At 47.6% G+C, this 25347-nt stretch overlaps 12 protein-coding genes across 12 annotated transcripts; 6 read left to right on the forward strand and 6 right to left on the reverse strand.

Annotated features, from left to right (window-relative positions):
* Window positions 1–1046: 1046 nt before the first annotated feature.
* Window positions 1047–3102, reverse strand: N7511_006737 (TFIIB-type zinc finger domain-containing protein; the record flags this gene model as incomplete). The annotated part of the gene is made up of 7 exons (XM_057129114.1): window positions 1047–1954; window positions 2005–2149; window positions 2197–2301; window positions 2381–2614; window positions 2667–2776; window positions 2828–2918; window positions 2998–3102. 7 exons carry the CDS (start codon window positions 3100–3102, stop codon window positions 1047–1049), a joined length of 1698 nt encoding a protein of 565 aa, XP_056983670.1.
* Window positions 3103–3629: 527 nt separating this feature from the next.
* On the reverse strand, window positions 3630–4369 carry N7511_006738 (Eukaryotic translation initiation factor eIF-5A; the record flags this gene model as incomplete). Its single annotated transcript, XM_057129115.1, has 4 exons — window positions 3630–3694; window positions 3744–3876; window positions 3929–4195; window positions 4355–4369. The coding sequence occupies 4 exons, from the start codon at window positions 4367–4369 to the stop codon at window positions 3630–3632; spliced, it is 480 nt and encodes a 159-aa protein (XP_056983671.1).
* A 275-nt stretch (window positions 4370–4644) lies between these two features.
* On the forward strand, window positions 4645–6855 carry N7511_006739 (putative GARP complex subunit (Sac2); the record flags this gene model as incomplete). The annotated part of the gene is made up of 5 exons (XM_057129116.1): window positions 4645–5469; window positions 5555–5849; window positions 5897–6681; window positions 6730–6765; window positions 6817–6855. The coding sequence occupies 5 exons, from the start codon at window positions 4645–4647 to the stop codon at window positions 6853–6855; spliced, it is 1980 nt and encodes a 659-aa protein (XP_056983672.1).
* A 345-nt stretch (window positions 6856–7200) lies between these two features.
* On the forward strand, window positions 7201–8473 carry N7511_006740 (NAD(P)/FAD-dependent oxidoreductase; the record flags this gene model as incomplete). The annotated part of the gene is made up of 2 exons (XM_057129117.1): window positions 7201–7268; window positions 7318–8473. 2 exons carry the CDS (start codon window positions 7201–7203, stop codon window positions 8471–8473), a joined length of 1224 nt encoding a protein of 407 aa, XP_056983673.1.
* Window positions 8474–8718: 245 nt separating this feature from the next.
* N7511_006741 (uncharacterized protein) lies at window positions 8719–11130 on the reverse strand (the record flags this gene model as incomplete). The annotated part of the gene is made up of 5 exons (XM_057129118.1): window positions 8719–9757; window positions 9806–9924; window positions 9976–10026; window positions 10077–10199; window positions 10255–11130. The coding sequence occupies 5 exons, from the start codon at window positions 11128–11130 to the stop codon at window positions 8719–8721; spliced, it is 2208 nt and encodes a 735-aa protein (XP_056983674.1).
* A 719-nt stretch (window positions 11131–11849) lies between these two features.
* N7511_006742 (uncharacterized protein) lies at window positions 11850–14677 on the reverse strand (the record flags this gene model as incomplete). Its single annotated transcript, XM_057129119.1, has 7 exons — window positions 11850–12663; window positions 12725–12946; window positions 13003–13135; window positions 13185–13393; window positions 13449–14429; window positions 14488–14570; window positions 14618–14677. 7 exons carry the CDS (start codon window positions 14675–14677, stop codon window positions 11850–11852), a joined length of 2502 nt encoding a protein of 833 aa, XP_056983675.1.
* Window positions 14678–15422: 745 nt separating this feature from the next.
* N7511_006743 (TrkA-N domain dehydrogenase) lies at window positions 15423–16137 on the forward strand (the record flags this gene model as incomplete). The annotated part of the gene is made up of 2 exons (XM_057129120.1): window positions 15423–15564; window positions 15620–16137. 2 exons carry the CDS (start codon window positions 15423–15425, stop codon window positions 16135–16137), a joined length of 660 nt encoding a protein of 219 aa, XP_056983676.1.
* A 191-nt stretch (window positions 16138–16328) lies between these two features.
* Window positions 16329–18722, forward strand: N7511_006744 (Zn(II)2Cys6 transcription factor; the record flags this gene model as incomplete). The annotated part of the gene is made up of 3 exons (XM_057129121.1): window positions 16329–16654; window positions 17061–18483; window positions 18537–18722. The coding sequence occupies 3 exons, from the start codon at window positions 16329–16331 to the stop codon at window positions 18720–18722; spliced, it is 1935 nt and encodes a 644-aa protein (XP_056983677.1).
* Window positions 18723–19356: 634 nt separating this feature from the next.
* N7511_006745 (Zn(II)2Cys6 transcription factor domain-containing protein) lies at window positions 19357–20226 on the reverse strand (the record flags this gene model as incomplete). Its single annotated transcript, XM_057129122.1, has 4 exons — window positions 19357–19906; window positions 19956–20018; window positions 20076–20089; window positions 20149–20226. 4 exons carry the CDS (start codon window positions 20224–20226, stop codon window positions 19357–19359), a joined length of 705 nt encoding a protein of 234 aa, XP_056983678.1.
* A 291-nt stretch (window positions 20227–20517) lies between these two features.
* Window positions 20518–21648, forward strand: N7511_006746 (isocitrate/isopropylmalate dehydrogenase family protein; the record flags this gene model as incomplete). The annotated part of the gene is made up of 2 exons (XM_057129123.1): window positions 20518–20764; window positions 20819–21648. 2 exons carry the CDS (start codon window positions 20518–20520, stop codon window positions 21646–21648), a joined length of 1077 nt encoding a protein of 358 aa, XP_056983679.1.
* A 567-nt stretch (window positions 21649–22215) lies between these two features.
* N7511_006747 (uncharacterized protein) lies at window positions 22216–22683 on the forward strand (the record flags this gene model as incomplete). The annotated part of the gene is made up of 1 exon (XM_057129124.1): window positions 22216–22683. The coding sequence occupies one exon, from the start codon at window positions 22216–22218 to the stop codon at window positions 22681–22683; it is 468 nt and encodes a 155-aa protein (XP_056983680.1).
* A 177-nt stretch (window positions 22684–22860) lies between these two features.
* N7511_006748 (transcription factor domain-containing protein) lies at window positions 22861–25016 on the reverse strand (the record flags this gene model as incomplete). Its single annotated transcript, XM_057129125.1, has 2 exons — window positions 22861–23434; window positions 23485–25016. The coding sequence occupies 2 exons, from the start codon at window positions 25014–25016 to the stop codon at window positions 22861–22863; spliced, it is 2106 nt and encodes a 701-aa protein (XP_056983681.1).
* Between the last annotated feature and the right edge of the window lie 331 nt (window positions 25017–25347).

Here is a 25347-nt window from a genome sequence, read left to right on the forward strand (position 1 = left end):
GAGGCAAGGGCCTTGAGGGAAGGCTCAATGATACCACCACGGAGACGGAGGACCAAGTGAAGGGTGGACTCCTATAGAAAGGAAATCGCATGTTAGCCACTACTCAAGCGCATTTGTAGACCAAGACGTGAGGCAACGTGGTTCCTCCTCTTGCATATTCCGATATGGCGTAGTAATTGTGTGTCGAGTTGTCACAAAAGAATCCGATCCGATCCGAGAATACCAAGCCCCCACTTTTGGTCCAAATCACAAATATTGAAAGGCGTTCGCGTACCTTCTGGATGTTGTAGTCGCTCAGGGTGCGGCCATCCTCGAGCTGCTTGCCGGCGAAGATCAGACGCTGCTGGTCAGGGGGAATGCCTTCCTTGTCCTGGATCTTGGTCTTGACGTTGTCGATGGTGTCGCTAGACTCGACATCGAGGGTAATGGTCTTACCCGTCAGGGTCTTGACGAAACTATATCCAGACGTATTAGTCCATGTCCAAATTTCCTTCTTGTGGGATCGCGTCGGTCGGGAGTGCTTCGTGGGTTGGTGATGACATATATGGATTCAGGATGACCTACATCTGCACTGGAAAGGCGCGGAAAAGGACGTTAGCATGGTGAATTCATAGCAATGCATGGATGCTGTTCAACGGGGTTCAAGGCACGTACTGGTTGCGGGTTTTCGTTGGTGTCGGCTGTCGGTCGCTGTGTTCCAGGCGGAGCAGTCGATTGTCAATTTGAGGATTTCGCTCGCTTAGCCAAGGTGGACCGATTGGGGTTGCCCTAAGCCCTAACTGCTTCCGGTTTCGTCATCGATCACGTGAATCCCCGGGCTCGATCTACATCCAATCAGGTGACGATGTGTGTACTTCCAAGTTTATATTCTTTGTTTTGTTAAAACATCTGTTTCATAATGAAATGATTGCTCAATGATCCATATTCCTTGAAGAGATTCTGTTTGGAAGAGTATGCCGAGACAACATAATTATGGTATGAATAGTTTGATTGAATTACCCAGGCAATGCTAAACACAATATCCCCAACGCCATGCCTGTGATACATCATAATCCCTCATCAACATCCATCGCATATAGCTGCTCGTCCAATTCGTTGATTTGATCAGCGCTCTCATCGGATTCATACTGCGGTGCCCCATCCTCATCGCCACTTTCACCAAACTCAATTCCCTCTCTTGTGTAGTAGTCCCGACGCTCTTGGTCCTCTTGTAATTTTCCGATTCTGTGTTCAACAAGTGATACACTACGGACAAGAGTTTTCAATGGGACTGCAGCAAGCCTAGCAGCAACCTCGTAGAAAGCCCGTGCGGATTCATTAAGCTGGGATTCCCATCTATATCGACGATACCACTGGCCAGGACGTTTGGTCCCTTCATCTCCCTCGGGGACAACCCGTCTGGCTCTCATATCTTGCATGACACTATGTAGTAGGGTATCAAGATTTGAGTTCATCGAACCAAGTTCAGGGCGTGAAGTTGGTTCCGAAACAGCGGCTGGAACTGGCTGAATGGCCGGCTCTGCTCGACTGATAGGGAACAGCTCGGCGATGCGATCCGGGGCTTTCGAGGTATCCAGCCAACTGCTTTCGTACCAATCCATGTAGCTGTCCATTTGAGTGGAAGTCATGTCCATCACATCTTTGTCTGTGACTTGGAGGGCAGTTGCGTTTCCAATCTTATTGCTATAGCGTGGATCATGGTCGTAAAGCTTTTGAGCGCGTACCCACTGAGGCCAGTCCATGGTCTGTGCTGCTGGTTCCTTGTTGCTGGTGGGGTATCTTTTCAAATCATCGAAGGGGAACAGAAGCTTTGTTGCAATAACAATAAGCACAACCATTTGCAGATCGGGGAAATTGAGTGGTCCCTTTCTGGTATACTTTGGGCCTGGGGTCGGATATGTGTATGTGAAGCCAACGAGATCCTGTAAGGTTTTGGTCGCTTCATATACCTCAACTAAAATTTGTTAATTAGAGAGATATTGGTCATGGGGTGGGCTATCGTACCAGGCAAGGCTAATCTTTTGATCAGCCGGCAAAGAATCAACGGTAAATTCAGAGCAGGAAGTGCCATGCCAAAACGGCGTTGATAGAACACCGCTATTTCTAGTACACTATGGTGAAAACGTTCCGGCGTGGGAAGTTTCTTGACCTGTGTTAGTTGACATGAATATATTCGTTGATGATGTGCTCACTTACGGTGACTTCAAGAATCCCTGTCAATTCTGGGGGAGCCTTTCTCTCATTTCTCGAGGAATGGTGGCCAGAACCCGCGTAAAGGGAACATCCTGGCGCATGATCATTCTAGAAATGTTTAGCATATAGATGACAAAATAATAAACTTGAAGCCGATAGAATATACATACTCATGGAAGTCACTCACGCAGACAGGAAGCCGCATTAAGAATGCAGCTAGATAGCATGTTGCGAGAGAATCAATCAGACGAGGCCACTCGAGATATCTTGATCTAGGTTTAAACCCGATCTCTCCAGAGCTATCTATTTCTCCAGGCTGCGAGCTAAACCCTTCATTTTCAGTATCGTCGTCGTCTTCAGTATTAGTGATCTTCAATGTGAAGTCCTGAAGTCGAAGAGCCCAGAGATCACGAACAACAACCTGATACATAATAAGCTTCAATGCTTATCAAAAGGCAGAGTGTTGAACATACCTCAAGTTCTTCAGGGAAACCTAGTTCATGAACCAAAGCATGACTTTGTTTCCATAAAATAAGTTGATAACATTGCAAAAAAAGCGTGTATGCCGCACGTCCACGAAGTGCTTTTCTCGAAGTTAGCAATCAAATTCTCAAACGAAATAGCTATTACATACTCCTGCTTGTCTTCTCCTTAGCTTCCTTCTTCACGCGGTTCAGTCTGCCTAGATTTCCAAAATCATCTGCATCATCTGCGACTTGGACGCCCTATGCGGTATCCTGTCAGTTGAACCCTCTTTCTATCGCTTGATATCTGGCGCGTTGGTATCAGGTAAAGACGTCATACCGCTTGCAAGTGACCGCGCCGACAATACCAAAGACCGTTGTCAAGATAATATCGCCTATCACGGCATCCTTCTTGACCGCAGACCCCTCGGGTAACGTATTCCATCTAGAGAGTTGTTCATGTCGTGACGGAAAAGGGTATATTGAGGCGGAACTTTTTTTCTGCCCTCCTCCAGGTGACCGCCGATTTTGACGCTCCACTTTGCAAAGATTTGGAGATTGTAATCCACTGGTTGCTATTGGTGTGAAGTAGATCAAATGATTTAAATGATTTAGGTATATTACGTCCTTCAAGCAGTTGACTGGATTCATTCATGTCATGAGGTTGAATTGGTCTAGATCTCGGAGCAGAATTTTACATCTCATATAATGTTAAGCAAGAGTATTTATTCGTCACACTATCATGAGATGCTGAGACTCAGAACTGATCGGAGAACACAAATTATGCCAACCAAAGCAATTCGTGGTCCAGCCCAAATCCCAAGGTTACGTGATGGATAGACCTTGAAGCAACGGCGATATCGCTCAAGGTATCGTATCCTTCCATTGAACCATGAAATATGAATTTTTGGGGGGGTTTTAGCCCTTTTGGAACGTAAAGGTTGGCATAACGAGCAAGAAGTCCATGTTCGTTTATTTGGGAGCCTCCTTGCACTCCATGGCGGCCTCCTCACCCATGGCGGTCAGGACAACGACGTCTATAATTGATCAGCAATAATTTTTAGCAGCCGGGAAAATGTCACTTACTGCAGTCCTTCTCCTGGGTGAAGAACATATCCTTGATCTTGTCACCAACCTCGTTGTCGGGGATCTTGACATCATCCTTGGTGTCACCGTTGTCGGTCATGAGGGACATGAAGCCATCCTCGGTGATGTCGAGCTAAAATTGGTCAGTCGATAATTCCATTTCCATGAGATTATGAAACACTTACGAGCTGGTACTCGCGGCGGGTAACGTTGGGGACATCCATGTTGTGGGTGGAGGGGGAGAGATCCTCAAGCTTCTTGCCGGTGAAGATATCAGTAGCGACAAGGTGAACCTTGGCGTGACCGTGCTTGCCAGTCTTGGAGGTGGACATGTCAATGATCTTGCAGGGACGGTTCTTGATCACAACGTGGCCGTTCTTGCGCAGAGCAGAGCACTGCATGGGGAAGGTGAGCGAGGCTCCGGCATCAGCCGACTCGAAGGTGACATCGTGCTATAGCAGATCATGTTAGCCTTCAATTTCAAAAAATCCTTCAGACTGGGCGGGGTGATGAGCCCAGCGTAGTCTCGTGCGAAGAGAGGGGGAGCCGCATGCGGGGCTTGACGAAAAGCAGCGCAAGGCGAGAACATCGGTAGAAAAGAAAAAACGTACCTCCTCGGCAGACATGGTGAATGAGTTGTAAGGGAGGTAGGAAGGATAGTAGGGATTAGGATGGGGAGGGGAAGGAAAAAGAGGAGATCGGGAGAGAATTTTTGGATTTTGCCTGTTGTGGCGGAGACGAGGGGGGTTGCGACACTAGGACGAATAGGGCTTAGCGTATCTTTGGATATCCAACACGTACGGAGCACTCTGTAGTGACCATGTACTTGCGAGCTTGACTTGCTTCCCTTCCTTCTTCTATTTCGTGTCCTGGTGGATTTCTCATGTGGTGATCATACACCATGTGGCGCGACCGCATTTCAGGCCAGTCTACGCCCAACAACCGCACCCTCTCTCCTCTACCGCGACGGTCCTCCTCCCAGCTTAACCCAGGCCCCTATGGCCGGCCGGGCATAACTTCCAAAACATCTTCTACCTCCCTCCTCGTGACTCCAAGTGATTCCACCGCATCCCTGCCAGCAACTGCACGCACAGCCAATGGATCTCCATTGAAACAGACGAGCATTCAGCGACCGCGACCTGATAACGTTCCCGATCCGTTGGAAGTCTTGAATAACATCATTGGAAAGGAAACCCAGCTGGAGACAAACAGAGCACAATCGTTCGAGCTAGACAAACCCACACATATCGTGGAAATTATTCAATTTGATGGGCTAAGTCTTGAGGACTTTCTGACAAAGGAAGAACCCCCGAGGAAGAAGACCCGGGACAGCGATGTTAATGCGCAAACCGTTGAGCATTTTGAGCAAGAGCGGGATAAGTTTCAGAAATTACATACGTCAATCACCGGCTGCGATGAAGTGTCCAAGTCAGTTGAGCTGTATCTCAATGACTTCCAGACCGAGCTGGGTGCTGTATCAGCAGAGATTGAGACACTGCAATCTCGCTCGACACAACTCAATGCAATGTTAGAGAACCGGCGAAATGTGGAACGGCTTCTAGGACCTGCCGTAGAAGAGATCAGCATTTCCCCTAAAGCAGTGCGGACAATCGCCGAGGGCCCGATTGATGAGAACTGGGTGCGTGCTCTGAACGAGATTGATACTCGAACAACGAATATTGAAGCCAAGGCAGCATCCGCCAATGGTTTCAAGGCAATTGAGGATGTGCGGCCACTCTTGATTGATGTGAAAAACAAGGCAAGTCTTGAGTTCTACGCAAACATAACAATCTTGATTAACTTGTGTGAAGGCGATCGAAAGAATCAGAGATTACTTGGTTCAACAAATCCGAGCAATGCGGTCCCCTAACATCAACTCCCAAATCATCCAACAACAACGATTGGTCAAGTTTAAAGACCTATACAGTTACCTCTCAAAAGCCCATCCGAAGCTGGCTGGAGAGATCTCACAGGCATATATTAATACGATGCGCTGGTACTACACATCTCATTTCACACGCTACCTTCAAGCACTCGACAAGGTCAAGGTGTACCCTCCAGACCGCAATGAGGTGCTCGGAGGAGATCCCTCTTCACATCGAACAGGTTAGTATTTTTTCTATAAAATGCAAACTACATACTGACTGTTATAGGAAATATTCTACCTGGTGGCCGGGGTGGCTCTGCTGCACATGATCCTTTCTCTCTGGGGAGAAGGGTCGATATCCTCCGAACTGGCAATCTACAAGCCCTGTCCTCATATTTAGCCGAAGAAGATAATTCCTATCATGGGATCGAAGTGCCTTTCCGTAACTTCAACCTGGCTTTGGTTGACAACGTGTGTGCTGAATATTCTTTCCTTACGGAGTTCTTCTCTGCCAAAACCTTCCATGAAATCTCTCGCAACGCGGTGGAGATATTCCAGCAGGTCTTTACCTTGGGTCAAAACCTCACCAAGAGGCTGATAGAACAAACCACCGATTCTTTGGGTGTCCTGATGTGTGTTCGCCTGAACCAACACTCTGCCTTTGAGCTCCAGCGCCGCAAAGTGCCCGTCGCAGACTCTTACGTGAATGGAATCAACATGCAGCTCTGGCCACGCTTCCAGGTGATCATGGACCACCACGGTGAATCCCTCAAACGCGTTGGGTCCAACACGGGACGCAGTGCTGTTTCTGCCCTTTCTCTTGCAGGCGGAGACGACCTCAAGCAATCGTCGGCACCACACTTCCTAACCCAACGGTTCGGCCAGCTTCTTCACGGAATCCTTGTTCTGAGCAGCGATGCCGGAGATGACGAACCGGTTTCGAACAGCCTTGCTCGCTTGACTGCCGAGTTTAACACCCTCTTGGTGAAGCTCAGTCGCAATGGCACAGACGCCAAGACACGAGAGCGCTTCCTCTTCAACAATTATTCATTGATTCTAACCATCATAAGTGTATGTGGTTTCCTTTTCTCTATGAAGATGTATGCTGACCCGAACTAGGATACCCAAGGCAAATTAGCAACTGAACAGAAGCAGGTGAGTGTTCTCATTGTGTATAACCAGGAATTGATCCACTAACGTGACTAGCATTTGGAGGAGATGTTAAAGAACAGTAGCAAGCGGTAGACATGCCGGATCGATGTACATTCCATCACCCTACACTCTAGATAACCCATGAATATAACATTAATACTCCAACATCACCCACCCTATCCAAGCCCAACTTGAAGTAAGCCAAAAGTCAACAAAATAGACTTATCTTATCAAAGTGGGGTTCAGCACCATCTGGCCGCGGGATCGCGTCATCCAAGCTCTTTTCCGCCATTTAATCTCGTCAAATATAAGTTAGAGCAACCCCTGGGATTCGACAGGGTGTATATAAAATGCATTCACGTGCCTTGCTCAATTCATGCGCCCCGAGCCTCAGGCGCCACTTCTCCAGTACCCGAACCTCCAGCGCCGACTTTACGCATGCAGTATGCATCCCGCACAGACTACAAAGCAGACACTGTAGACACCGCTGACTCTTTCGCCAACAGGTAATAGGCGCAGGAGTCGTTGGACTCGCCGCAGCCCGTCAACTCGCAGCCCGGGAGGGTACATCGACAATCCTGCTCGAGCGACACGATGCCCCAGGAACCGAGACCAGCAGTCGCAATTCCGAGGTCAGCAGCAACCCCCAGAATCAAAAGCCACCACCACCCCAAATCCAGTCTATTTGAACGAGCCTAACCCATCGCAATCCAACCAGGTCATCCACGCAGGCCTCTACTACCCAGCAAGCTCCCTAAAAACAAGCCTCTGCATCCAAGGCCGCGACCTCCTCTACGACCTCTGCAAGAAGAACAACATACCCCACCGAAACACCAAAAAATGGATCGTCGCCCAAACCCCCGACCAATGGGCCGCCGCTCTAAAGATACACGCACACTCGCAGTCCCTCAACGCACCCACCCGTCCAATAGGCCAAGCGGAAGCCCAAGCCCGCGAACCCGACGTCAAAGCCGACGCGGGAATCCTCGAGTCCGAAACCACTGGCATAGTCGATAGCCACTCGCTGATGACATACCTGCAAGGATCCTTCGAAGAGCGAGGCGGAGACATAGCATTCAAGACAAGAGTTACCGCCGTCGAAGCCGTGGACGGCGGGAAGGGCGGATACAGACTGACGGCCGTGTCGGGCGAAGACGGCTCTGAGACGACCATCACTGTTGAGACGCTTGTAAATTCGGCCGGGCATGGCGCGTGTGAGATTAGCAATATGTTGTTGCCGGCCGAGAGGCATTTCGTGCCACATTATGCTAAGGGCACTTACTTCTCTTATGCTGCTAGTCGGCCGCGTACGAATGTCCTTGTGTATCCGGTTACTATGCCTGGGACCGGGGGGTTGGGGACGCATTTGACGCTCGATATGGGCGGGAGGATTCGGTTCGGCCCGGATGTTGAGTGGGTTGATGCTGCTGATGATCTGGTTCCTAGTGCTGCTAGGCTTGAGATGGCGCTGCCGGAGATCAGGGCTTATTTGCCTGGCGTTGATCTTGATGCTATTTCGTTGGATTATTGTGGTATTCGGCCGAAGTTGGGACGGGGTGGAGCTGTTAATGAGGGCAGTGGTTTCCAGGACTTCATTATTCGGGAAGAGGAGGGACTGCCGGGCTTTGTTAATCTTTTGGGGATTGAGAGTCCGGGCTTGACTAGTTCTTTGGCTATTGGAGAGATGGTTGAGGGAATTTTGTATAGATGAGAGGGTGCTTCTGTTGATGTATATATTTTGCTCATATACTTGTATAGTTGTAGCTATTGGTGAACCCAAATCTTGAATAGGGGTTGAGTGGCTAGCTACATGGACTATTTGGTAGATAATGATAAGTTGTAAGTTATGCAGTAAGTCATACAGTTCGTCAGATTCATCTCTCTCAAAAGAAAAAACAGAAATAGCCTCGGCTAATTTACAAGACAGAAACTCCAAGCGAAGAGATCACACTATGGTCACTCTAGGTCCATAAGAACATCACTCATGATAAACAAAATATGCGAGAACTTTTTCACACTCCACTTCCCAGAATCCTTAAGAAGAGAAGCATAGTCAAGAAGAACCCTCCTTGCAGATTGATATCCACTGTGGAAGGGCGTGCCGCGTAAATAAATTGTTGACCCATTTCGAATGAAGTTCACAGCAGGATCATCTGTAGGAGCAAAACTCTGACTGCCCCTCGGTTCCATGAAACTCGTGAAGCCCTCTGTCCCCAGCGAACACCAGTCAACATCATCCATCAGCTCCACAGGCCCAATATTGGTTGCATTTGCAGAGTCGGGGACCATGAACGTGTAAAGACCTAGAACCAATGCAGCAGAGAAGCAAGAAAATAAACATTGGAAGGTGGGATGATCGGAAGCTTTGCGGTTTGTCATCGCTTTGTATATATGCGCAGCATGCAGACAAGCTCGTCTCGCTGCTGGAGTCTGTGCCCACTCGGCGATTTGATTGAGGGCTTTGCGTGCTGAGTCTGGGCCGGCACGACCTGCCCCTAAATCGAAGATTTGGATATCGGCTGTTAACATCATGCACATGTGATGCCACATAATGACAGAATTAGAGCTCAGACGATCGAGGGTTTCTCCGTAGTTCGTGATGAGTTGGGCTTGAAGAGAGGGGAGACACCTTGCTCGGCCATCCATGGCGTATGTGTGGCATGGTGCGAAGGGGTAGCTAGCTCTATTAGAAAGGAGGCGATGGTAGGCTTCTGATTGGCGTATTTGGACGGTCGCGAGGATGGCTTGGATGCAAAAGTCTTCGGTTGGGACTTCGAGGTTGGGGATGTTGGTGTTTTCAGATGGTGCATTGATTGTTGTAGAGAGAATACGTTTCCCGGAGCGGATGAGTTGTGTCCAGCGGTGGGAGGAGTGAGCGTTGAAAAGGTCTTCACCACAAGGGAGAATGAGCTGAATTGTGTCGGGGTTTGTTATTGGGCTTGTTGAGAGGAAGGATGAGTAGCAGGAGTCCAGGAGAAGAAGTCCAAGAATGATCCTTGTGGAATCGTTAGATATGACCTTTTGTGTTGTAATGATGCCTTACCTTTTCGTTGATTCAACTTTGCTCCATGCTTTCCATCTCATATCGAGATCGGCAAATCTTTCGAATAAACTCATGTCGAGGATCTGACCCCCGGTAAAGAGACCATGGCGTTGGGCCACCTATAGAGTTGTTAACAAAGATATAAAAACATGCACAGGTCTTGTACTCACGGTCATGACGTTCAAGTATAATGTTTGGCATTGTTCTAGATGCTCTTTTACCTAAACAGCAGTTAGCACAAAAATAAAGTCACGAATTTGAAGAGCCATACTCCTGTCAACAGAGGAAGATGTAAGAATAGCAGGGCTGTCGCGAACAATGTCATAGTTTCCGAGGCATTCTCAGCTCCGGTGGCGCATCTAAAAAATTCCACTGTTACCTGCTCTAAAACACTCTAGTTAAAATTATTAGCATGTTATAACATGGATGCGTTGTAGCCAAGAACTTACGGTGAAATTGCGAGAGACATAATCAGTTGTCCCTCTTGTATCCAGCAACGTCATGCCGATTATAATCATGACATACAAGAGGGACGGCCGCGCTTTTTTCGCTGAAAATGTCGGCAAATGAACGATAGGAACAAGTGAGATACGGAAATAAAGGTCGAGCGCCATATCCAAGATCTCAGCAGGCGGAAAATCGGGCGAAGAGTTCATAGTAGAGACAGGCGTGGCTGGGGAAGTGCCTTCATTGTTTGGAAATTGCATGTGTGGATTTGTGGATGACCCACGACCGAATACTTCCTGGAGTCTTCTTCTGCAGTCCTCGTCCAGTCCACATCGTGATCCTTGGGCAAATGTCGCCTCAGTGCGAAGATGTAATGACTGAACGGAGAAGATATTATCCTCAACCGAGAACGCGACATCCCGCCACAAGCTATTGATAAGCCTTCCACTATTCATTGGTGCGGGCCAACTACGCTGGACCTTGTAAAATCGTTCAGTGGGGATATTGTCACTGTTTGATTTGGCGCTATCGACTGAATGTCGAGTCTGCTGGCCCGGGGACATGACCAGATGAGGTTCCAACCACATTTGAAGCATGTCCTTAGGAACAGGATCAAATGCCATGTTGGCTCTGGGAGGGGCTTGGTTTGAAGTCACCTCATTCCACCCGAAATAAGGTTGCTGTTCATCAATCATCAATGCTCCGAGCTCTGATTCAGACCGACCATGATGAGGCGGGAGCGGCATGTCTCGTGGAGTAGAGCAAACACTTGGAAGCTGATACGCTTCGGCGACAGTTGCAATATCTGGAGCCGGAATCATTGGTGACGCGGCTATGGCAGAATACCGTCGATTTGACGGTTCTGATGGGCCGCCCATCGCGGTGGACTGAGTCTCATGGCCCTTGGCATGTCTGCTCAAAACATCACTCCGAGAAAACCGTTTCAAGCAGACATTGCATTGATACGGGCGTTCCTTGGTATCTATTCGACGCGTTAGGTTGTGTTTATTGGGGTTGTAAGGTTACTAACGCGACCGCTCGTGTCTCTTGACATGTTCAGTCTTGGAAAAGGCCCTTGAACAAATACTGCACTTTTTGAGGACCATCACAGCTTTGTTGAACAATGAGAAGCACACGCCGGAAGATTCCAAGTTGAGGGGAAGCTTCGATTCCGCGAACCCGGGGAAGTGCGTTAGTCAGCCGAGGATCTTTTTCTTTTCTCGACACGCTTCACTGTGGCTTCACTTTCGCTAATAGACCGAATTACTTATTGATGACTGAACTCTCATCTACGAGACATATGGGGTCTGATTCAGCATTCCCAGTGTACTAATGATCGAGTTGCAGATAAAATTGCCTTTCCCCGCAGAGAAGGATTTGCACCCGAGCCCTAAAGGTGCTCCACCATATATGCGAGGCGCCGCAAGTCAATATACAGTACAGGTGATGCTGATTTATGGCATGATAGTTCTCAATAGCCCTCAAATTGGCGCTTTTTGGTTAGGATTGAAGATTATCAGAGTACGCTCAGGTTGTCTAGGCTCCTAACACAAGGCCATTGATCGTATTACTTGATAAGCAATCTGGAAATCTAGACCTAGTCAACACCTGGAATAGCAGTATTAGCAACAAATGAATAAAGATCCTCATCACCATCAGCAGGAAGTTGTCCACTAAGCATAAGCATCCACCCAAGCCCAGAATCAGGCTGTAAGTCCGTCAGACTAGGATGAGCAAGCGAGATACCCTCATCAGCCTGTGATGTCCCAGTCCCAGTCCCAGTGCTCGGATAATTCATTGTCCGCGATCTCTTGCTCGGGGGATCAGTATCCCCATCAGAAGCCCGACCTTGCTTACTAGCCCTCGTCCTCAACTCCCACTTATACTGCAACCGAACCAACAAATCCTTAACTTTATTAGCGCTTCGCCATGACAAAGAAAATTCATCAAGAGCCCGAAAGCATGTTCCAAGGTGTGCAATTATATTTTCATTCTTCGCGAGCGGGTAATGTGATATCGCCGCGAAGAGAAGAAGTAAAATAGCAGAGGATGTAATGGAGACTGCTTTGACGTTTATGCGGCGAAGGGTGTATCTTTTCTCGTAGAGGACTAGGATCTTGGCGATGGAGATTGCAGATTGGATGCACATCTCTCTTGCGTGCGTGTGGCCTGGTCCTACGGGTGGCTGGGGCTGAAGGTAGTCTTTTGACATCCAAGGTCGGTGAGAGTGTATCAGATTTTGGAAGAATTGCATGTGGAGGAGGAGGACGTGCGGGAGATAGGGGGTTGTGTGGTCGTTTAGGTTTATTTGGAGGGAATCGGGTAGTTTGGATTTCCAGTCTAATAGCCGGGCGACAACTTTGACGTTTAGTTGTTGGAGCTGGAGCTTTGAAATCCCTGAGCCCCCGTAGCTTTTGTATCATGTGTTAGTTGGAGGAAAGGAAAGGGAGAAGACAGGATACAAATACATACAGGAAGTGGCCACATGGGGCCATTATCTCACAAAGCGATATCTCCTGTTCACTCACGGCTTCTACCAAGTCTATAAACTCGTATTCATTGCCGAATGAGATAGGGCATGCATATGATGTCCATTTGGAGGATTCTTGGCGGCAGGTGTCAGCGTTTGGTTTCTTTACCGTCACATCTTTCATGTTGGTGTAGAAAGGTCTGCCAAGATAGAAACCGACAAGACTGCAGAAAGAATTAGCGTGAAGCCTCAATAAATCAATAAGTACACCGAAACCTACTGGTCAACCATATATGCAGCCCAAAAGACAGTCCGGCGTAGTTCTGCATCAACAGCAGTGATAGAACCACGAGCAACATATGAAGAGAGATCGATGTGAAGAGCAAGATCAAAAGCAAGCCTAAGAGCCATCCCTGGAACAAAGTTTGAGTAAAGTCCAAGACTGGAAATAGGCACACATACCACTGTAAAGCCACCCTCTCGTATCCTGGCCGTTTCCAACCTCATGACTGCTCATAATGACCAGGACCTGAACCGTCGCTACAGTAGGAGAGTCCAATTCAATTTCAAGAAGCGCCTTTGCACGGTCTCCAAAGTGTTCCACCAAGGACTTTGGAAACGTGACGAATGATGGATGATACCGAGTTTCAAACGCCGCGCCGAGAGAGCACCTGTTTGTGGCGATTAGTAGGAATTTATTCATTAAGCCCCAGATAGCTTGCTCACATTGCGTAGCAGAGTGCCTCGGAATAGAAAGGTGTTTCTTCATTGGCAAGCCAGGCTCTCTTTGCTTTCTCGAACATGTCTCGATCAACCACATGAAACGACGGGTCTTGCCAGGTAAAGTATAGATTGAGTAGGTGCTCTTCTAGTATCAGCGGAGCTTCTTCATCAGGATCAATCTCATTTTCAAGAGAGTCCAAGGTACGATGATGCGTCTGGCTCTTAGTAGCCACAGGAGCATCGGGGAGGTTGAATGTTGAAGTTGGGCCATAGAAATGGGGTTGTCCTTCAGGACCGAAGCGTAAGGTTCCCACTCGATCGGAGAGCTCATCAATTAGGTCTTCTATCCTTTCTGGACTTCTAGTCTCTTTATCGGGACTGGCTGGATTTGTGGTAACAGGAGCCTCCAAGAGATCCGGCAATATCTCTGTTTCCTGCTCCAGCCCACCCATCTGAGAGTTGCAACCAAGTATGTCTTGGATGTCCGGAGATGACGGAGTCATGCATGTTCCGATATCCATATTCCAGTCCAAGTTGGATAGAGCGGCATCTGATGTGTTTTCCAATGAGTATGGATCTGTGATTGGAATCTCTGCAGTGTCATCTAAGCTAGGCAGTGCGGATACGGCCTGGGGGTCTGATATTTGATTGATATCAGGTTGAGAAGAACAAGAAACTTTGTCTATAGAGTCAAGATCTCTTAACTTGTCGGCATTTCCCGTGATATCCAGATCATTGGAAAAGTCCAACATAGTTGGCACATCAGGCGGTAGATGCTCCGCAGCTGTGGCCTTGGAGAAATTCGCATTCATCTGAGGTGCAGCCGAGTGAAATTCAATCAATCCTAATATGTCAAGAACTTTCGCTAGAGCGTCATCCTTTTCTTGCGGTATGCATGGGGGCTCTAAACCATGTTCATAAATGAATAGATAGAGCTGATTGACCCGACTGGTTAGCAGCTCTATGGCAACTCGCAGTGGCAGTCTGACTTTAGTTAGTGCGTTGTTTATAATTGCATAGCGCACAAACTTTTGAAGCTTACTTCCTCTTGTCCACGGCCTGGTATCGACATTCGCGTTGCTTGTTCACGCAACTAGAGCATTTCTCATTGCCGTCACCGTCACACTGTGAAAGTTAGCCTGCTTACCGAATGAATAGGACTATGGATCTACCTTGACTTTGCTCTCACGACAGGCTATACATGCCATAGCTGCAGGTCGCCTAGACCCCATATGATCACTGGGTTTTGGCATAATTTCAGTCTTGCGTCCTTAGTCAGGCTATCCGTCATAAGCAACAGTACGCCTCGATTGGTTACAAAGTCATTCGAAAAATGGATAGAGGTATGAAGTAAGACGAGATGAAGAATGTTTCAGTTGAATGATTTCCAGATGAAGTCAGGAACCCCAATGGCATTGCCGATGTACTTCTCGGAAAATGGTGCCCGAGGTGGGTCGCCACAGCGGGGGTTCTCGACACGACAACCCATCAAATGTTTTTTATAGAGATCTTGTATGTATGATCGATCTGAAAGTGATTTGCAGGAGACGAACTATGAAGATTTGGGATTACTAGGATGTTTTCTACTACGTCATAACCCAGCGTCGCGAGATTAGTGCCACCTCCACTATGTAATTTTTCTCGAAATTATAACGCTAACTAGAATTTTGATGTCGGTGCATATAAGCTTTAGCCTAAGCAGTTTCGATCTGTTCAAGATATGTCAAGTCCCAGTTCTTGATGGGTTGATCGTTGTCTTCTCCGGTCCGGATCCGAGGCTCGGATCCGGAGAAGGCAGCTTTCATAGACATGAAAATGGAGTATTGAATAGACAACTTGACAACTTGCTGGATGCGACTTTATTTAAAGACTCAAGCATACGCTGCGAGCTTCTACAAAACATTCTACTCAAATACGACCAGTTTACCCCCAAAAACAAACAGTCAACTTCAGCCCTAACTCCGAATTACCTGCAAGATGCGATTCCTGATCATTGGAGGAAGTGGCCGCACAGGCAAGCTAGTCATCAATGAGCTACTTGAGAGAAGCCATGAAGTCACTGCCCTGGTTCGAAGCCCTACTGCTTTGGAGGAACGATCCGGCCTGGATATTGTTCAAGGTATGCGTCTCATACTGTCTACCGGATATGATCATCTCAACTGACAAGCATATAGGCACACCCCTCAATATATGGGATGTCAACAGAGCTTTCAATACCAATATTCCAGACGTCGTAATCGTCACTCTCAGTGCTCTCCGAGAAACCGACAGCCCATTCGCAAAGCCCATCTCCCCTCCTCGCATGATGGCAGACAGCAATGCAAACATCGTGAAAGCGATGAAAGAGTTTGGAGTTCACAAGATTGTCGTCTTGCAATCATTTGGAACTGGTTCTTCTTGGGCAAATATGCCATGCGCCATGCGTCTACTCATGAGCAAGTCTAACATGATCTACTCGTATGACGACCATAACGCCGCAGAAAAGGAGATACGGGATAGTGGTGTTACATTTGTGTTTGTCCGCCCTTCGAGACTTGTCGAAAGTGATATAACTCAAATCAAAGAATGGCCCACTGATGGCAAGGGGGTTGGTCTGATGGGGTCTGCTAGTCGCATCAGCGTTGCTCGGTTTTTAGTGGATGCGGCATTGGATACGAAGTGGGATAGCACTGCTCCTGTCATCACCAATTAAGGAGGTCAAATGTGATTGGGGCTTGCTTTAGTGCCAGATATAAATAGGAATTGTCGCTTTGAAGCTATTGTCAAGGGGCGCTTTGGTCGCTTTCGTCTCCCGTATTGGGGGCCAAATATGGCCGTTGATGATCAATCATTGTACTTTTCGCATTAACTTACTGTCTCTAGCCATGTTATGATATCGGAGTAATGGAGTCTCAGTCTCGCAAGCGTGCGCGCCCCGTGGTATCTTGTCTGCGATGCAGGGAAAAAAAGCTCAAATGCGACCGCGTCGATCCATGCGAGAACTGTATCAAAGCAGGGCATCGTGCGGATTGTGCGTACAATCAACACCCAACAGAATTGGCCTCAAAAACAAAGCGCGTGCAGCTCAGTGCCGATGCGTCGAGTAATTGTGAGCAGCTGAAAGGGTTCGGCACTGGTATCATCGAGGACCTTCAACAACGTTTGACTCGAGTCGAGGCTTTGCTCGCGAGTCGGTCTGCTAGTGAAGGCGTTGCGATTCAAAGCTCCTGGTATGTAAGTTTCTGATCACGTCGACCTGACTGACTGAGACTACAGGCCAAGCAATACACCTGTACAGCTCTTGGGCTTGCAGTCATCAATGGGGACGTTGGTAGTCAAGGGTTCAAGATCTCGCTATCATGGTCAAAATGACAGGATAACCCTGCTGAATCAGGTGAGACCGAATAAGATCTTCTTTTAAGCATCAACTAACACTTCTAAGTTCGAGGAAGCCAAAGCCTTTGTGAATCAATGCTCCCAAGACTCATCCATTGTGAAGCTTGCCAAAGAAGTGCAGTTTCTACAGAGCAAGAGCCAAGCACCTTTGAGCTCTCCTCAATCTATGTCAGAGTTGGAGAGCTTTCCAGAGTTACTACAGCTTCTTCAGTCCCTTCCATCCAAGGCAATGTGTGACAGGCTCGTGGCCGTCTATACCACCAACTTTGAGAAGACACTGAGGATTCTGCATATTCCTTCATTTCTTAGGCAATATGAACATTTCTGGGCAAGTCCGGAGGATGAGTCCTATCTTTCTTCGCCTTTCATTCCTCAACTGACCGCAGTATTGGCTGTCTCTGTCATTTGGGGAGAAGCGAGCAGTAAAATGGAAAACATCACTTCCTGGGAATATTTGAGATTGAACGCAGTCAGCCTGCTACAAGTATGGCTGCAGAAACTTCCAAGAAAACACCGCACAGAGCTTACAACCCTCCAAATTGAAACACTCATCCTCCTAGCTCGCCAACTTCGTTTGACATCCGCCGAAGAATCATGGAAAGCTGCCGGATCACTCGTACGCTCTGCAATGGTAATGGGACTACACATTGATGCCTCTACTTCGACGAAATTGTCAGTCTTCCAAGCCGAAATCAGGCGTCGATTGTGGATCACCATTGCCGAGATGGATCTCCAAGCTTCGATCACATCTGGGATGCCGATTATGACCCCCTTGGTGGACTTCACCAGGCTAAGCCCAGCAAATTTGAACGACGTTGATTTTGACGAATCCAGCACCGAGATTCCTGCTCCTGAAGCGTTGGAGACGCCGACTGATACTCTTGCTCTGGTAATCCTCGCCAGGACGTTGTCGCACCGTGTCAGCGCTATGAATTTCATACAACAATCAAGCCCTGGAATGGATCTGAATGAACGACTTCAACATGGAAAAACACTAGAAGAATGTTTGCGAGATATTCCTTACCCTTTGAAGATCGACCACACTTCGAACAATGACACCATGTCGCCCATACTTCTCAACCAAGTCCTTCTGGACTTGTACATCCGTCGACCCCTTCTCTGTCTATATAGACCAGTCAACACAGATAACAACCAAGACCATACATCCCTTCAAATAATACAGCGAGCATGTTTAAACTCATCACTGATAATCCTGTCCTACCAAGACTATTTCGACCCCAATCTAGCAGACCTAGACGCTCAAAATTCTCACCAATATTGGGATATCTTCTACACCTTCTGCAAAAACGACATCTTGTGCGCTGCGCTCGGTGTATGCGAATACATGAGACAAAAAATACCAACCACAGACCAATATTCCTCGAATGGTTCCTTGGACCCCAACATCGAAAACCAACCACACAGCAAAGCCAGTCTCACAAGACTGGTTGAAAATACCCTGGACAGTCTATCCCGCCGCATCGGCGAGGCAGGAAATAATGTCAAAGACATCCTTCTTCTCGCAGTAGTCCTGCAATCTGTGCGCGGCCACGGCTCACCCGAGACGAAAGATCGGTGGTTGATACAGGGCGCGAAGAAGGCTCTTTCAGCTTGTCGGCAATATCTTTTACCAGCTGTTACTGATCAAAATTCTGCCTTTGGTGTATGTGCAATGTAACACGCTTGGAATATCGTTCTCCGCTAATATGGAAATAGTACCAAACGCAGGAGTCTGTGGGTTCGTCAGGCAACCATCTTGTTTCGCAATTTTCACATCCTCCTCATATACCTCAGCTACAAGATTTGCTGCAGTCATCTGCACTAGCTGTGGATTTTGCTAATTTTCACGAGTTCCAGGAGGATCTGTTCTCGTTTGATGAGACCTTTTATTGGAATTCGTGAATAGAATGAAATCCATTTGCTTGGTGAACATCGAGGAAGTGTTCAATCTTTGCGTCCCGATGAGACTATTTGACTGTTCCTTTTGGCTGGCGCTGGAAATTTACCTGAAGGAGTGATCCCAGTTGGTAAAACGTCAAATCTTGCATCTTTTATGGTTCTCCTTTGGGCAATGATGCATGATTAATTCCGACGAAGAAGCTGGTGTCGAAGTTTTAGAATGCGAAGCCCTTTGCACTGAAGTCGCGATCTTTACAATCGTCTTTCACGCCTGCTCTTTCTAGCTCGTAAATAGCAACTGACGCGCACTAGATCGCGCATGATTGTTTGCCTTGTTTGGTGCCCATATCAAGAATTCTGTTGTTCCTTTCTTTGTGAGGAGTAGGCGGGGGATTGTCCTGATGGTTCTGCCTCAACGAAATTGACCTGTACTGTATACTTCGCCTCCGAACTTACTTAAAGCAAGCCAAATCAGAGGTAAACGAAATAGAGATCGTCCAGCCATATCTCGAGTGATCCCACCGCACGGTCATCCCATTTCACTTGACTTGCTACAGTCTGAAACGATTGGTCTCATTCGCAGCTTTCTGCTGCGGACGCCGGGGGAATTTCAATATTATGAAATAGCACTTTCTCTTTACCAGAGAAATTGACGCTGGAATTCGGATGAAGGAGCTCCATTCCAAGAACTTATTGTATGAGAAGGAATGTTCTCCTCGGTTGTCTCAGTTGGCAGAGCCGGATATCCCTCAATCGAGTTGGAGACATTGAGTGACGGCGCAAGAAATCCACCACCAAAATCACCATCAAGTCCTGGGGTCGGGATTGAAGCCAAAGGTTGGAAATCTTTGTACTTGGAAGAGCTCTCATTATGTACTCGTCTTCTCTTGGGATTTGGTACATCCTGATGCCCTTCCGAGCCAACCCTTTCGCGGCTGGTATAAGCATGCTGCCATCGCCGAATGCCATGAGAAGTATCTAGAGGTAATTGCGACCAAGAATCTATTCCTCTCTTTTCGAGTCTTGGAAATGGCACATAAGATGAGCTGCGATCTTGGTTGCCCTCTCGGGGAGGAAGTGCGGTGGCAAGTTGCTCGTCTGAGACATAGGGCAGAAGATTTAGTAGTATGCTCTCCGTGAGCTGGAGTCTGTTCTCCAGTGCTTCTGCATATCCTTTCTCTGGGCCTCTGTATCGCCATTAGTTCTGTCTGTAAGTCGTTATCGCTGAGGAACTACCTCCGAAGCTGTTCAGGCCAGTTGCATGGCCTGTTAAATTCGAGACACTGTTCGCATACAGGCCTTTCACATTTGATCGTTAGAAAATTCGGAATGCGTAGAAAAGTATTCCATACTTACTTCTTTCCACTGCACTGCATTTATACGATCTATTAGTACGAACTAGAACGGGCTTTACACAGACGTAACTCACCTTCTGCTTCCGCGACCGACACGCATTACAAGCGATAGTGATGCGGCCGGGCTTCTTTTCTTTTGAATTTGATGCCATTTTTTCCTTCTGGCCTGAATATTGTACGGACTAAGTCACGAAGGAGTCGACCGGGAAGTGGCAGATGTCATCGCCTGAAAGTTCTGCCGCCAAATCCCGAAGTTAGGCGGACGATTTTAGTGACCATTTGGACTAAAACGCTTTCTATACTCGACACTGGGTGAAGTATCAGCCGTGTTGATGGGCAAATGTTGCATTCAATCGTTTATTATTTATAGTTTGTCTTTGCATATTCGACTTCATATCATTTTCTTTAGAGCCAACGCTCACTATAAGTTACTAAAACCCAACATGACCACCAGGCCTTCATACCGCATCGCCTCGATCCCCGGAGATGGAATTGGCCCTGAGGTAGTCAATGCCACAATCAAAGTGGTAGAGAGACTGGCAAAGACCCTCAACACGTTCGATATCAGCTTTGACCACATCCCATGGGGCACAGCACACTACAAACAAACCGGGAGCTATGTGACCGGCAACGCACTTGACACCCTGCGCAACTATGATGCATCACTATTCGGTGCTGTAGGCGCCCCTGGTAAGATCAAAACTCCCATAGTGGATAGACCTTCCAAGCTAATTAAGTAAACAGACGTGCCCGACCATATCTCCTTATGGGGCCTGCTCCTGGCAATCCGAGGCCCCCTCCAACTCTACGCAAACGTACGCCCTGTACGAACATTCCCAGGAACAAAATGCCCCCTCACCACAGCCACAGACGGCATTGACTGGATGCTCGTGCGCGAGAACTCAGAAGGCGAGTACGCCGGCCAGGGAGGACGATCTCATGTCGGCCAGCAATGGGAAGCAGCAACCGAAGTGGCGCTGTTCACGCGTGTCGGTATTGAGCGTATTATGCGATTCGCATTTGAAATGGCGCAGTCTCGGCCGCGCAAGCTGCTGACGGTTGTGACGAAGAGCAACTCCATGCGTAACGGCATGGTTCTTTGGGATGAAGTTGCTGCTTCTGTTGCGAAGGATTTTCCGGATGTGACTTGGGACAAGATGCTTGTTGATGCGATGACTGTGCGAATGGTTGCAAAGCCACAGTCTATTGATACTATCGTTGGTACCAATCTGCATATGGATATTTTGTCGGATTTGGCTGCTGCGTTGGCTGGTTCGATTGGTGTTGCGCCTTCTAGTAATCTTGACCCTACACGCAAAAATCCTTCATTGTTTGAACCCGTTCATGGCAGTGCATTTGATATCACTGGCAAAGGGGTTGCTAATCCTGTCGCTACTTTCTGGTCTGCGGCGGAGATGCTCATCTGGCTGGGTGAGAAGGATGCTGCGGCTAAGCTGATGGGCTGTGTCGAACGTGTTTGTGCTGCTGGCATTCTGACACCAGACCTTGGAGGCTCTTCTAACACTCAGGGGGTGGTGGACGCTGTGTGTTTGGAGGTTGAGAAGTTGGCTTGAAAGAGGTCATGATTCATTGTTCCGTCTTTTGTTCTTTCTTCCCAATAGCCTCATTTTGGTCAAATACCTTATATGCGACGAATAGAATTATCAAAGGGATCAACCAATAATTGGAAAGAGTTCTGTATATCCAAATCAAAGACGTACGTGTATGGTGAGAAAATAATAACCCTAGAGCAATTTCTTTCGAGTCGAGACATTGTTGTCTCAGTTCTTTCAAGAAGCATTCCGCGTTCTAGAAAGACTCACTCACTGTTAGTTTCGTGAATAAGCACAATGCAAGGACCTTTGAACTTTCAGAGACAAAATAATGGACTTGAAATGCCATTGTCACAGGGAGAAACCCCTTTGTCCATAACAAAAGCTCCACGAACATGTTCGATCTATGCGAATAGCATCGTGTCGCAGCTGTTCTGTATAAATCTTGAACTCACACCCGGATAATACCCATAAAAAATCAGGAACAAGCCTCTAGTATCCAATATACAGGCTTTACATTGATCAAAACGCCAACATCCCAATTCCAGCCTCAACATCCCCCAAAGGTCAGTCAAATAGACCAGCACAATGAGTTTTCAATACAAGAAGACAAACCCCTACAGATCACTCCAAGATTCTCAACCAAATGACTTTGCATCCCCAGATTATCCAGGCCCAGGCAATGCATTAACAACAGAATTCGCAGGAAGCATGTTCTACCTAGATGGAACCCTAGTCGAAGAACCCGAATTCCACCCACGAGAAATCACGAACTGGGTGAATGTTTTCCTGAGTCCACAGGATATTACCTGTGACGACGAGACGATCATGAGGACCGTCGCGACCTGTATTCGCACTGGTGTTGCTACTGTTACCGTGCACCCCATGCACCACTCCCACCCACTATGTGTCTCAATTAAGGTGCCTGGTGATTACCATTCTAATAAAGCATCTATCTTCGCTGCTGCGGAGCTGCAGGCCGATTGGTATAGGCTCGAGATTCGTTCTGGGAAAGTTCGTGTTAACCGCAATTTACTATTCTGTGGATCTGCTTGACGCTCTGTTTTTTTCTTTATCTTTCTAGTAGTGAATTATTGCTCTCATACACGTCTGTATGTGACATTTTGGTTTTTAATAAATTAATTGTTCTTATGTGTTCATTTCAGAATCGGAACCTGTAGATCGTAGCCATTGCAGTACAAAGGCTTCAAAGTTTGTAATCGTAGAAATCCCTTAGAAACTGGTAAATTGTTGCCCGACCATATCAAAAAGGGAATCGAGGTTGGCTCCCTCGATCAAGTCGACCATATTAAGATCGAAGTTCGATATTCCCTCGGAGTCAGTAGGGTGCGTATCCTGGAAATACATCTGCGTCGAAGAAGGGGTATTGGCGAGAATACCTTGTTCACTCTGACCTGATGGCTGTGTAAGTGCAGATGTAGCGACTGGGAAACCACGCTCTCTGTCTGTGGTACTGTGTTCCCAGTCAGTACCCGTGTTTGGGTAAACGTTTTGATCCCTCAGCTCTGACTTTCTGGGATTTGTGGGCGATTCCTGGTCTTCTTGGGAGTACGATGCACTGCCTAGTTTTCGTCTTCTTTCTTCGCGTGCATTTAGAGAGTTCAATAGCGTAGACTCTCCTCCAGAGACGCCTCTTGCATAGACCTGGGAGTTGACTGTTGAATCTCCACGGTGTTCTGACTCTTTAATTTTTGCTGCCAGAACCGAGAGTGATAGGTGACAATGTTTAGCTGTCTCCCATTGACAAGACATCAGACGCAGGAAGTCCGACAACTCATGGATCTCCCTATCTATATTTAGCAAAAGTGTTATTGGAGAAAGGATCACGACACCCACTGAAGTCCCTTTGCAAGGACATATTGCTTCAATTGACAAGCCAAGGCCAAGACCAACCCCGACATCCATGCAGCCGATAGAAACCCCGGCCAGAACAAAGCCTGTCGACTATTTACTTGTAACCGCAGTGCCGAAAGAATCGACCGAGCAGCCCCAATGCAAGTCTGCAACCCAGAGCAAAACTCCGCAGTTGACGGGTCTAATGACAGCGAAGGCCGGTGAATAATCAAAATGAGGTGCTGATACAGCACCGTGAAAAAAGGGCTGAAATCAAACGGATTATCAGCCCTTCCAGTTTCCGATGCTTGCTCCGATATTGATGAGTTCCGTTGAAGTTCGAGTGGAAGTCCATTCCACCACTTGTGCACATCTGTCACAAGGAACAAGACAGAACTCCTTCGAACAGATCGAACCAAGATCGATTTGTGGAATAGTTCCAGTGCTCTTCCTGTGAGAGTTCCAGAGTCTACATAGCTGGCGAGAATAGCTTCTTTCCCATGGTCTTCTTCATCTTCTCTGTTCTCAGTTTGAGAGTAGGAAGCTCGGCGTTGGTCATTTTTGGCAGATCTTGAACCCTCGACTCTTTCACTGCTCAACTGGTTCATCTGCGCCCCAGGCGAATGCATCTCCCTTGCAGCAGGTAAACAAACATCAATGTCAGAATCCTGAATACCAAGCGGCAACCCTAAAGCCTGACTTAAATAGCGATCAATAGCATACCCGCACCAGAAGATGCGCTTACGCAATTGTCGATCATGCGTCGAAAGCTGCTTATATCGAAATGGACACCGATGAAGACCGGCATGGAGCATGGATCGCAGTACACAGCCACCAAGAGTAGACGCCTGTCTAAGTGACATAGTGGCGATAAGATAAACCTGAATAGCCAGAAGCGCTTGGATGGATGCAATGTCATGTCGAGAGGAGAGCGTCCCAAGAAGAGAGTTGATACTGCTTGGTGATTGAATCTTTGACTCGGATGGTAGGTTCACATCCGGTGCTAGGAGACTGCCCAAGTTGAAAACACATTGGAAGATAGTTGTCCAACATGTACTGCGGTGATCTATGCATGAGGTTTGTGAGGGTGGGTTTTGATTCGCCGAATAAATCTTCTCCATTGCCTGCAGAAAGGTGGGACCGTGCAGGAAGGGGAAGAGAGGATGCCAGACTTTGAAATACATCATCATGAGACTCTTGGCCATATCTGGGGGTGGTAATTTGCCCAGGGCTTCTATTATAGATGGGTCGTAGGTCCATTCTGACGGTGACTCGACTTCTGTTGTTGAGGCGACCCTGACTGAGGCAGTGCGCTGTCGTTTTTCACGAGGTGAATCCTCGGGACCAACTAGTGTATCTTCTGCTGTTGGAAAGTTTGTTTCTGGTGAGTCTGGCCCGTCTGGGTCGTTGAATGCTCGCTTGACTGTCTTGATGAAGTAGACACCACTGGAGCTGCCGACAAATTGGCTGTCTTCATTTGAATGGGCTGTCAATGATCCGATCTCGGGGGTCTCGGGTATGAATTCTGACGCCATTGTGCATATATCATGTCGTGAAATTGAGGTGTTAGAAGCTTGGCCTAGAAGTTGTCCTAGAGAGGATGAGTAATCGGTGGTTGACAACTGCGGTTGAGAGTTGACTGTAGCGGCCACTTGGTATAAACCCGGATCGTGGCGTTACCCTCAACCAAAGATCGGCAAATATTGGTATCATGAAAATTTGGATGCAAGTTTTTATGGGGCTACAAAAAGAATCTGCTTCAATGAAACCTAGGCCACGACCATTAATTGACTTTTTGCTGTTCTTACAAACTCGAGAACAAACTCTGGAACGCGCCCTTCCGCGAGGAGCAAGGAGATCTATGTA

Source organism: Penicillium nucicola (assembly GCF_028828085.1).
Source record: "Penicillium nucicola strain IBT 29836 chromosome Unknown utg000006l, whole genome shotgun sequence".
NCBI lineage: Eukaryota > Fungi > Ascomycota > Eurotiomycetes > Eurotiales > Aspergillaceae > Penicillium > Penicillium nucicola.